Source organism: Jaculus jaculus, chromosome 15 (genome assembly GCF_020740685.1).
Source record: "Jaculus jaculus isolate mJacJac1 chromosome 15, mJacJac1.mat.Y.cur, whole genome shotgun sequence".
Lineage (NCBI taxonomy): Eukaryota > Metazoa > Chordata > Mammalia > Rodentia > Dipodidae > Jaculus > Jaculus jaculus.
In genome coordinates, this window is record NC_059116.1 from 14,823,658 (window position 1) to 14,835,812 (window position 12,155).

The 12,155-nt window shown below is 46.3% G+C and overlaps 1 protein-coding gene across 1 annotated transcript; it reads left to right on the forward strand.

The window, feature by feature from the left end:
• The first annotated feature begins 552 nt into the window (after positions 1-552).
• Positions 553-5,991, forward strand: LOC123455129. Its single transcript, XM_045135388.1, is given in 1 exon segment — positions 553-5,991. A coding segment is annotated over 1 exon segment (5,115 nt). The 3' UTR covers positions 5,668-5,991.
• The last annotated feature ends 6,164 nt before the right edge of the window (positions 5,992-12,155 follow it).

The following is a 12,155-nucleotide window of genomic DNA, read 5'->3' on the forward strand; positions in this document are numbered from 1 at the left end:
TCGGATTCAATAAACCTCGTGCGGTTTGCATTGAGAGCGTCCTGCGTGAGTGTTCTTGGGGTCCCGTAGACCGCCCTGAGCGGGGATCCCTCCGGGGAACCCCACATTTGGCGAGCCAGCCAGGAGACTCTACAGGACCCCAGACCTCATCTAGGACCCCTCAGAGGTAAGAGGCGCCTCCTGTCTTTGTCTTGTCCGTGTATGTCTGTACTCTTATATCTGTCCTCTGGAAAAATTCTCGATTTCAGCCGGTTTCAGTATCTGGATGCCTTCCCTTTGGGTGCTCTGAGTCGGGGCTGACGGGCCCGGGGACCAACACCCAGCAATCTGGAGGACGCTCCTGATTGCCCCCAGGAGACAGGTTTTTCTGTCTCCTATCTGAAGAACTCGGATCGAGTTCGCCTCTGTCGGGAAGCATCATCTGGGTCCCGCTCGCCGCCATCTGCTTCAGTTTCGTTTTTACTCGAGCAGCGAGCGGGCCGCCTTTGTCTCTTTGTTCTCGGTGTTCTCCAGATCCTTTTGTTCTCCTATCTCTTTTATTTCTCTCCCAACATGGGACAGACTATCTCAACCCCTTTGGACTTGACTTTAGCTCACTGGACTGACGTTAAGAGCCGAGCTCATAGTTTATCTGTTGAAATAAAGAAAGGAAAATGGCAAACTCTATGTGAGGGAGAATGGACTATGTTTAATGTTGGATGGCCCCGAGGAGGGACCTTCAACCCAGATCTTATCCAGGCTGTTAAACGGATCATCTTGCAGGAGCCCGGAGGCCACCCCGACCAGATGCCTTACATTTTTACTTGGCAGGATCTTGTCCAAGACCCGCCTTCCTGGTTGAAGCCCTGGATTCCTCCCCAACCCACTAACAGTAGCCCCTCGGGGGATTCAAAAGTTCTCGTTGCAGGACCCCCCCGGAAGGAAAAGAAGATTTACCCGGACATTCAGACGGAGCTCCTTCTGGATTCACCACCTCCTTACCCGCCAACCCACACCCCCACAGCTCCTCTTCCTGCCCCCTCACAAGAAGGGATACAGGGGGGCCCAGCCACGGGGACCCGGAGTAGACGAGCTCTGTCTCCTGATACTACCGTTGCCCTACCACTTAGGGCCATAGGACCCCCACCCCCTTTAGGACCAGGAGATGACCCAACTCAGAGACCTCTACCACCCCTACAATATTGGCCTTTCTCCTCTGCAGACCTTTATAATTGGAAGGCCAACCACCCTCCCTTCTCGGAGGACCCCTCAAAATTAACTGCACTCATGGAATCCCTAGTTTTCTCCCACCAGCCCACATGGGACGATTGCCAGCAGCTACTCCAGACCCTCTTCACGACTGAGGAGAGAGAACGTATCCTGCTGGAGGACAGAAAGAACGTCCCTGGTGACGACGGGCGCCCAACCCAACTCCAGAACGTTATAGATGACGGGTTCCCCCTGATCAGACCCAACTGGGACTTCAACACCCCTGACGGTAGGGAGCATCTCCGAATCTATCGCCAGGCTCTGGTGGCTGGTCTCCGCGGGGCTGCAAGACGCCCTACCAATTTGGCCAAGGTAAGGGAAGTCATTCAGGGACCTAATGAGGTCCCCTCTTTGTTCCTTGAGCGCCTCATGGAGGCCTATCGTAGATATACGCCCTTTGACCCTATGGCAGAGGAACAAAGGGTTTCAGTACTGATGTATTTTGTAGATCAGTCGGCGCCAGATATTAGAAAAAAATTACAAAGACTCGATGGGTTAAGCCGTTATACTCTGTCAGATTTAGTCAGGGAAGCAGAAAAGGTTTATAATAAAAGAGAAACTGAAGAAGAAAAAGAGGAGAGAAGGGCAAAAGCGCAGGAAGAAAGGGACTATAAACGTGATAAGAGACATGAGAAAAACATGACTCGAATTCTGGCCGCCGTAATCCAGGATAGAAAAGACACAGGAAGACCTAGGGATACTAGGCAGAAGCAAAACCTGGGCAACAGGCGCCAATTAGAAAAGGACCAATGTGCCTATTGCAAAGAAAAGGGACACTGGATTAAAGACTGCCCCAAAAAGAAACCAAAAGAGGTTCTGACCCTAGAAGATGATGAATGAGGGGGACGGGGCTCGGATCCCCTCCCCGAGCCTAGGGTAACTTTGAAGGTGGAGGGGAAACCCATCCGGTTCCTAGTGGACACTGGTGCCCAACATTCGGTCCTACTGAAACCAGAAGGACCCCTTTCTAACAAGAAATCGTGGGTGCTCGGGGCTACTGGAAATCAACAATTTTCATGGACTACCCGAAGAACGGTGGACCTAGGCGTGGGCCGGGTATCCCACTCGTTCCTCGTGATTCCAGGCTGCCCCGCTCCCTTATTAGGGCGAGACTTATTAACAAAAATAGGAGCCCAAATTACCTTCACGAAGAAGGGCCCCCAAGTAACTGACCAACATGGGGAAATTATCCATGTTTTAACTATGAAACTAGAAGATGAACATAGGCTGTTTGAAAGGCCTCAGACCAATGCAGACATTAGCAAATGGCTCACCAAAGTCCCGGGAGCATGGGCCGAGACTGCCGGGATGGGATTGGCCACCCATCAACCGCCAATAATTGTTAATCTAAAGGCTTCTGCAACACCTGTCTCGGTACGTCAATACCCCATGAGTCAGGAGGCCAGAGAAGGAATAAAACCTCACATAATGAGGCTCTTAGAATTAGGAGTCCTAAAAAGGTGCCAATCTCCCTGGAATACCCCTTTGCTACCAGTGCGCAAGCCAAATACCAATGACTATCGCCCAGTTCAGGACTTAAGGGAGGTTAATAAGAGGGTTGAAGACCTACACCCAACTGTGCCTAACCCCTATAACCTCCTGAGTTCACTACCTCCGGACCGAGACTGGTACACAGTTCTGGACCTAAAAGATGCTTTTTTCTGTCTGCCACTGCATGAAAAAAGTCAACCTATCTTTGCCTTTGAATGGAAGGACCCAGACTCCGGAATCTCCGGACAGCTGACTTGGACTAGGTTGCCTCAAGGATTCAAAAATTCACCCACCATCTTTGACGAGGCACTTCACCAGGACCTGGCCTCCTTCCGAACCTCAAACCCCCAGGTAACTCTCCTCCAATACGTTGACGACTTACTCCTTGCGGCTGGAACCCAAACTGAATGTGAACAGGGAACAAAGGCACTATTAGAGGAACTGGCCCGCCTGGGTTACCGCGCCTCGGCGAAGAAAGCCCAACTCTGCAAAAGGCAAGTAACCTACTTGGGGTATTCCCTGAAAGGAGGGCGGAGATGGCTAACGGAAGCACGTAAACAGGCTGTGGAACAGATCCCAGTGCCTGCAAATGCCAAACAAGTACGGGAATTCCTGGGATCTGCAGGATTTTGTAGACTGTGGATACCGGGGTTCGCCGCCCTGGCAGCCCCCCTTTACCCCTTGACCAAGACGTCTGCAGCTTTCCAATGGGGAGAGGAACAACAACAGGCTTTTGACGACATCAAGCGTGCCCTCTTAAAGGCACCCGCTCTCTCCCTTCCCGACACCTCCAAGCCATTCTACTTGTATATACATGAGCAGAAAGGCATTGCAAAAGGGGTACTGACCCAGAAACTAGGGCCCTGGCGAAAGCCAGTGGCCTATTTATCAAAAAAATTGGATCCTGTGGCCGCTGGGTGGCCCCCTTGCCTTAAGATTATTGCCGCTGTGGCTTTACTTTTGAAGGATGCTGATAAATTAACTCTGGGGCAGACTGTCACAGTCATTGCATCCCATGCACTGGAGAGTGTCATCCGCCAGCCTCCAGACCGATGGCTCTCAAACGCCCGAGTCACCCACTACCAGAGTCTCCTCCTTAACTCGGATAGAGTCAAGTTTGCACCCCCCACTCAACTGAATCCGGCTACCCTCTGGCCAGACCCCGACTCCACAGTAATCCACAGCTGTGGGGACATCTTGGCTGAGGCTACCGGAACGAGACCTGATCTGACGGACCAGCCACTACCGGATGCCAAGGTAACCTGGTTCACTGATGGCAGTAGTTACCTCCTTGAAGGTAAGCGGATGGCGGGGGCGGCAATTGTGGACGGAGACAGGGTGATTTGGGCCATCAGACTGCCTGAAGGGACTTCAGCCCAGAAGGCCGAACTAATTGCATTAACCCAGGCCCTAAATATGGCAGAAGGAAAAAAAGCTACCATATATACGGACAGCCGGTATGCTTTTGCAACTGCACATGTACATGGTGCCATATACCAACAGAGAGGATTATTAACCTCTGCCGGAAAAGAAATTAAAAACAAACAAGAAATTTTAGATTTACTCGATGCCCTGCATCGGCCGGCCAAGCTGGCCATAGTCCATTGTCCGGGGCACCAGAAAGGAAACTCTCTAGTGGCAAGAGGAAACAGGATGGCTGATGTAGAGGCCAAAAAGGCTGCTCAAGGAGCGTATCTGCTCCCCTTAGTTGAAAAAGAAACTGGCCCCCCAGAGTTACAGCCTTCAGAATATACTGAACAGGACCTAAAAGATATGACTAGGATACAAAAGAAATTTAATAAGGACACCCAAAGATGGGAGACAGAAGAAGGAAAACATATCCTACCTAGACAACAAGCAGAATCCACTCTGCAACAGCTACATAGGCTAACTCATTTTGGAGCTAGAAAATTAATAGAAACCTTCAAAAAGACTGACTGCCACATAATAGGACTCAAAGAAATGGCTGAGAAACTGGTAAAACAATGCATCCCATGTCAAAAAGTAAATGCCCAGACCTCCCAGACGGACCCTGGAAAGAGACTTCGCGGAGATCGACCAGGCTTATATTGGGAGACTGATTTCACTGAGCTGAAACCTGCTCGCTACGGGAATAAATATCTTCTAGTTTTTATAGACACATTCTCTGGATGGGTGGAAGCCTATCCCACTAAGAAAGAGACTGCCACAATGGTAACCAAAAAACTTTTAGAAGAAATCATCCCCAGATATGGGGTACCTCAGGTAATAGGCTCAGACAACGGTCCTGCCTTTGTTGCCCAGGTAAGTCAGGAGGTGGCCAGAACTTTGGGGATCAATTGGAAATTACATTGTGCTTATAGACCCCAGAGCTCAGGACAGGTAGAAAGAATGAATAGAACATTAAAAGAGACCATAACTAAATTGTCCTTAGAGACTGGCTGTACAGATTGGGTGATGCTCCTTCCGTGGGCCCTCTTCCGAGTTCGCAACACCCCTTACAAGTTTAACCTAACTCCTTTTGAGATTTTATTTGGTGTCCCAACCCCACTTAATAAGTTGTTAATGCAGAACCCAGATATAATTTCTTCCTCTGATCTGAACCACAGGCTCCAGGCGCTATATATCCTCCAAAAGGACTTATGGCCAAAACTGAAGGAGAGCTATCTGCCTGCTAAGGACCCAGCCCCGCATTCATACCAGCCGGGGGACTCAGTCTACGTGAGGCGACACCGACCCTCAAACCTCGAACCTCGTTGGAAAGGGCCCTTCACGGTACTCCTGACGACACCCACCGCCGTGAAGGTAGACGGGATAGCTGTCTGGATCCACGCATCCCACGTGAAACCAGCTCCATCACCTGACCCCCGCTGGCAGCTGACAAAGACTGATAACCCCCTTAAACTGCGTCTTCGCCGTGTCTCTGTCAGCCGCGATGAAGTTTCTTAAGGTTTGGACATTGTTAATTATATTGTTGCCTTGTTCTCTATCCTCTTCACCCTATCAACTTTACAATTATACCTGGCAAATCATTAACCAAGCAGGAGATGTAGCTAACTCCACATCTCAACTATCAACGTCTACTCCCTGGCCCCCTCTCGAGGTAGACCTGTGTGCCCTTGCACTAGGAGCCGACCCACAGTGGGGCACCCCCGACCATTTTTGGCCACAAAACAAGCCTATAAATACTGGAAATCGATACCTTCCCCAGTATGGGTGTGGCAACACGGTTGACAGAACCCTTCTCAATACGGCCCCAATTTATGTCTGCCCCGGACCATCCCATAGACCAAGAACATCAAATTACTGCGGTTATTATAACGATTATTTCTGTGCCTCCTGGGGATGTGAAACTACTGGAGATGGGCCCTGGCGCCCCTACTCTTCATGGGACTATATTACAATGAAAAGAAAAAGCCCCATAGCAGAAAAAGACTTAGCCCACCACGTCGTAGGGGGACAACTTATAGTACTTCCCCAGGAGAGATGTAATAACTGGTGTAACCCCATCCTGATATCTTTTACAGAAAAAGGAAAAAGGGTAAAATGGGAAAATAATAGAGGACTTGAGTGGGGCCTTCGCTTATACGTGTCAGGGAAGGACATCGGCCTAACTTTTAAGATTAAGCTAACCAAAACTCTCCCAGATTCCCAAAAAGCCAGTATAGGCCCCAACCCTGTACTCCATAACCCACAATCCCCAGCTCAACCTGAACCACCCCAGCAATCACTCCCCTCTACTTCCCCAACTGCAGCTGCCTCCACCTTTTTCAGACCCACAGTTCCCCCAAGGTCCCCTTCCTCTGCCGATCTCATCCTAACTCTGATCAATTCCTCTATTCAGGTCTTTAATTCTATCAACCACGCTCTGGGGGAATGTTGGATTTGTTACTCTTCCAGCCCCCCCTTCTATGAAGGACTAGCCGCCTCAGGAAAAGTAACGTTTACCAATGAGACCTCTGGCCTACGGTGGAGGCCCCCACCTGGCACTCAAGGACTCACTATGAGTTTTGTCTCTGGAGCAGGACTCTGTCTGGTAGGCCCTCATATGTTGCCCCCTACCTCCCTCCAAGAGATCTGTAATCAGACTCTCACCATAGATTCCAAAAGTTACACATATGCTTCGGCCCCCTCGGACGCCTACCTCGCCTGCTCCACAGGGTTAACTACCTATATAGAAATAACAACTTTCCTAGATAAAAAGGACTATTGTGTGCTTATTAACTTGCTGCCCAGGCTTACTATAAGAAACTCTGATGATTTTCAAAGAATCTGGAATCCTGACCTCTCTGCCCCCTCTAGGAATAAGAGAGAGCCCATAACCACTCTTACATTAGCCTTAATAACGGGGTTGGGTGTGGCAGGAGCAGGCACTGGCATAGCTTCCCTTGTCACCTCTAACCAACAATACGCTCAGCTTAGCTTAGCAATAGACAAAGATCTACAAGAGTTACAGTCAGGAATGCAGAACCTAAAGGACTCGGTTTCTTCACTTTCAGAGGTTGTATTACAAAATAGAAGGGGCCTAGATTTGTTATTTTTACAGCAGGGGGGACTCTGTGCAGCCCTAAGAGAAGAGTGCTGCTTCTATGCAGACAAGACTGGATTAGTAGAAAACAGCTTGCAGAAAGTACGAGAAAGCCTAGAACAACGTAAACGAGAGAGACAACAGAACCAGTCTTGGTATGAATCTTGGTTCACCAGGTCCCCCTGGATGACTACTTTGATCTCCACCTTGCTAGGGCCACTTATCATCTTAATTCTCCTCTTCACCTTTGGTCCATGCATAATAAATAGATTAGTTACCTTTATTAGAGAAAGGATCAGCACTGTCCAAGTCATGATACTTAAACAACAGTACCAGTCTCTTGCAGAAACTGAAATTCCATGATTGGAATTATGACAAAGAAAAGGGGGAAATGAAAGGATAAAAGTTGCCCTGTTTTCTAGTTGCTCCGCTAACCTGCCTTTTTAAGCTTCTGTAATAAGGCTTGCTTGCTGCTGCATTGAACCGCAGAACTGCCATTTTACAACCGCCTCCATTTTGTAAAAAGCATACCATGAGGAACCTGACCTTTTGTGCGCCTTATACAATGCCTAAATTCCAGGGACTCGAGCTGAACAAACAACTCCTAGTTCCTCACTAAGATAACTCCCCACCTGGACACAACCAATCAACGGTCAACACATATCTGAAGCCCCCAGACTCAAGCCCGCCCCGTGGGCCCCACCCAATCAAAGGGACCCACGGCTGGAAAGCCCCTATGAATATGTATACCTATGGTTTTAGCCTTTATAAGCTGACCAAACCCGTTGCTAGGGGCTCTCCACCCCCTCCTGCGAGAGGAATCTGTGTTGAGCCCCGATGCATCGGATTCAATAAACCTCGTGCGGTTTGCATTGAGAGCGTCCTGCGTGAGTGTTCTTGGGGTCCCGTAGACCGCCCTGAGCGGGGATCCCTCCGGGGAACCCCACACCTCCAATGTCACTTTTTTACTTGCAATGAAAGACTGGCCAATGTCTTTAGATTTCAATTATTTTGTTGTTGTTGTTGAATATCCTCCCAAGAGAGAAGCCAACATTTATACCTTACTAAGATAAAATTTTCATTAAGTTTTCTGTAGAAACACAAGATCAGCTCACAGCACATTCAAATTTAATTTGATCCCTGAAAAGCTACTCAGATTGAACAAGTGCTGAGACTTGACTAAACCCCAGACCACTTGATTGCAGCCTGTGGCAGAGCTCTGACCTAGGTCACAGGTTCACCCAGGCCCTTAGAGAGTTAGGTAAACGCCCCAGGGGCCATCAGTCTCCCTTCCTTCTAACATCCGCTTTAGGAAACTTGTAATTGTGGGTCTTACTCTTTTGAGATGTAAGTCTTTTTACAAGCCTCTTATTAGCTTCTTACAAAGAAATTTCTTTCACAAAGATGTGGAAATAATTACTATAAAATATAAACATCAAGGGAGTTGGTGCTTCCCTTTCCTCACCCTGGGTGGGATGGAATCCAACTGTGTGAAGAGTATTCCACAGAGCTCTAAATCTACTTCTCTAGAGGAAGTTGTTTTTTGTTTGTTTGATTGATGTTTTTTTTTTCTTTCTTTCTTTCTTTCTTTTTTTTTTTTTTTTTTTTTTTCTTTTCAAGGAAAAGTTTCACTCTAGGCCAGGGTGACCTGGAATTCACTGTGTAGCCTCAGGGTGGCCTCAAACTCACATTGCTGCTCCTACCTCTGCCTTCCTAGTGCTGGTATTAAAGGAATGTGCCACCACGCCCGGTTTGAGTAAAATTCTTGTGCCCATAAAGTGGCCTGTGACTTTACCTCCTTTTCAGTTTAGTCTTATTCTATTATTCTTGATATTTTGTAATCATGCACTGACAGATTTTTATGTGGAATTTAAGTCTGTCACCCTCCAATACCACGTTTGTTCTAGTTAAGAGCTCATCCTCTACCGGCATGTCTATCACACTCTGGAACTCTTAGCAAACATTGGGAAAAGGGAGAGGAAAGACAGTAAGAGCAATAACATGACTGGGGAGATGATTTAGTGGTTAAGGCACTTGTTTTCAATGCCTAATCACCTGTGTTTGATTCCCACGTACCTATGTAAAGCCAGATGCACAAATTGATGCATGCATCTGAAGTTATCTGCAGCTGCTGGAAGCCCTGGTGTGCTCATTCTCTCCATCTCTCTATTTCTCTCTGCTTGGAAATGAATAGATAGATAGATAGATAGATAGATAGATAGATAGACAATTAAAAACATTTTAATAAAAGAAATATGAGTAAACTATGAAGTTTTAGCTACTTCTCCACTTGATTCTGCAAGTTCAATGCTTACCTCGGCTTTTATTCACTGGTCACTTTATGCACTCAGAGGAATAAAGCTTGGAGGAAGTTAGGAGCCAAATTGCAAGCATGTGGCATGAATGAAATAGTAATCTTTTCTCTAGAAAATATGGCTAGTTTAGCTCTATTCCAGCACTATACCAGAACCTAATGCTATCAGACGAATATCACTATTACAAGAAGGTTGTTTGTTAAACTGTTTGGCATATTGTGAGGGGTGGTAGACAAGAAAATAGGATTAAAGTCTCTTAAGGCAGTAGTTCAATGAATCATTCAGCACAACTGACACATGGGATAACCTGGACACTAGGTGATGCTCACAATGAGCTTTTGTAGGCAAAGAGCACTGGAAATAGGACACTGCGATATATCTTTGTTGTTCTTGTCTTTATTGGATAAGAAGTTATATGACCTACAGAAAAAAAAAAAATAATAGATTACCAGATTTGTAAGAAGCATTAAAAGATTCACTTGGTCAGGTGTGGTGGCACACACCTTCAATCCCATCACTCGGGAAACAGAGGAAGGAGGATTGCCAAGAGTTCGAGGCCACCTTGAGACTACATAGTTAATTCCAGGTCAGCCTGGACCAGAGGGAGACCCTACCTAGAAAAAAAAAGAGGGGGGGATTCACTTGACACTCAGTTTTCTTGGGTGAAAATAGCTGTTTTAAGATATATCCATTGATTAACATTTATCTTTTTACATAAGAGCTCTCTTCAAACACTAATCATTATTAAGTTTTCACACAATGCTTGCAATGCAATGATGGGAAAAAGAAGGTTGGTTGAATATAACCCTCCCCCCCAAAAAAAGCCAAGTAAGCTTATTAATTGCAATTAATTCTGAAAGACAATGGAGGTCTTGAAAAGAATTATAATTAAAACACAATGATAAAGTAAAATAAATATTTCCTGCTCAAGCCAAATTTCTTAGAAAAAGAGACATTTTTAAAAATTTTATTTATTTATTTGAGAGAGCAAGAGAGGGAAAGATGCAGAGAGAGAGAAGGAGAGAGAGAGAGAGAGAGAGAGAGAGAGAGAGAGAGAGAGAGAGAGAGAGAGAATGGTCATGCCAGGGCTTCCAGCCACTGTAAAGAAACTCCATATACATGCGCCACCTTGTGCCTCTGGCTTAAATGGGTCCTTGGTAATCAAACCAAGGTCTTTGGCTTTGTAAGAAAACACCTTTATCACTAAGCCATCTCTCCAGCCCAAGAAAGAGTTTTTATTTTTTATTTTATTTTATCATTTATTTATTTATGATTTGTTTTTAATTTTAGAGAGAGAGAGAGAATTGGCATGCCAGGGCCTCAGCCACTATAATCAAACCCCAGACCCTTGTACCACCTATTGGCCATGTGCGACCTTGTGCTTGCCTCACCTTTGTGTTCCTGGCTTATGTGGATCTAGAGAGTAGAACATGGGTCCTTAGGCTTTGCAGACAAGCACCTTAACTGCTGAGACATCTCTCTAGCTCTGTTTTAATGCAATATTTTATTTTATTTATTTTTCATGTCTTCCTGTGTTCTGTCCAATCACACATAAATATCACAGAGAATGGTAACTTAACCAGGAATTGGGTAGCAAGGCCAGGTGGGAGGCCCCAGGAAAGTTCCTGACCTGTCTCTGCTCTGCTCATCTTCACCAAACACCTCATGAGGACCTGATTATGCTCCTCAAGTTATAGGCACCTTATATGACCTAACCAGGTAATGATGACATCACAACCTCCATTTCTATGGTAGTGTGATGACCGAATATTGGTGCCTTGGGGAAAAACTTTGCTATCATTTCTCTATAAGTTGCCAGTCTGTTTAGTTATCTGAAAGAGACTGTGTGTGTCATGTCTTCTATATTCTCTAACTTGTTTTCTGTCGCTTGTGAGGAGTGAATCATGTGGAGTTTGGCCAGGTCTCTGTAAAGGAGGATGTATGGGACATACAACCTAAGTGGAACACATAGAAGGAAAGCTTCATGTTTTCCTCAAGAACTATCCCTGCTTACTACATAGGGTGCATGAATGTCATCTTTGGGAGAATGGTATTAAAGTACTAATCTTTTTGTGTGTGATTGTGTGTGTGTTTTATTATTATTATTAATTAGTTTTGTATTCAGCAAATACAGTCAGTTTGGTACCATTATTATTCTCATGCGTGAATTAACCCCTCCCTTTGGACCCACCTTGCTGCGGTATATGGTTTATGCATTGTGGAGTTGGCCCTCAGTTATGGGTAGGATAAGTGTCTGTGCATATCATGACCCAACATGTAGCTCTGACATTCCTTCTGCCCCCTCTTCTGCAAAATTTCCCTGAGCCATGTTGGGTTCATTTTTGGACTGCTTCAGTGGTGAGGTGTTGGGGGAGTCTGGGTCTCTGGCTCTCTGATTTGGTAGGAGTTGATTTTTCTCTGTGTTGGTCTCCTTCCCCCTTGTGCTGGTATCTGGTTCATCAGGAAAACATCACCCTTGCTTTTCTCGCCAATTTCTCTTAGTTTCAGCCGGGGCCCTTATCAAACCTTTATGGAAGAACTCAAACCAATCTTCTTCTTTTTTTTTTTTTTAATTATGCCTTCTCTAAGGGCTG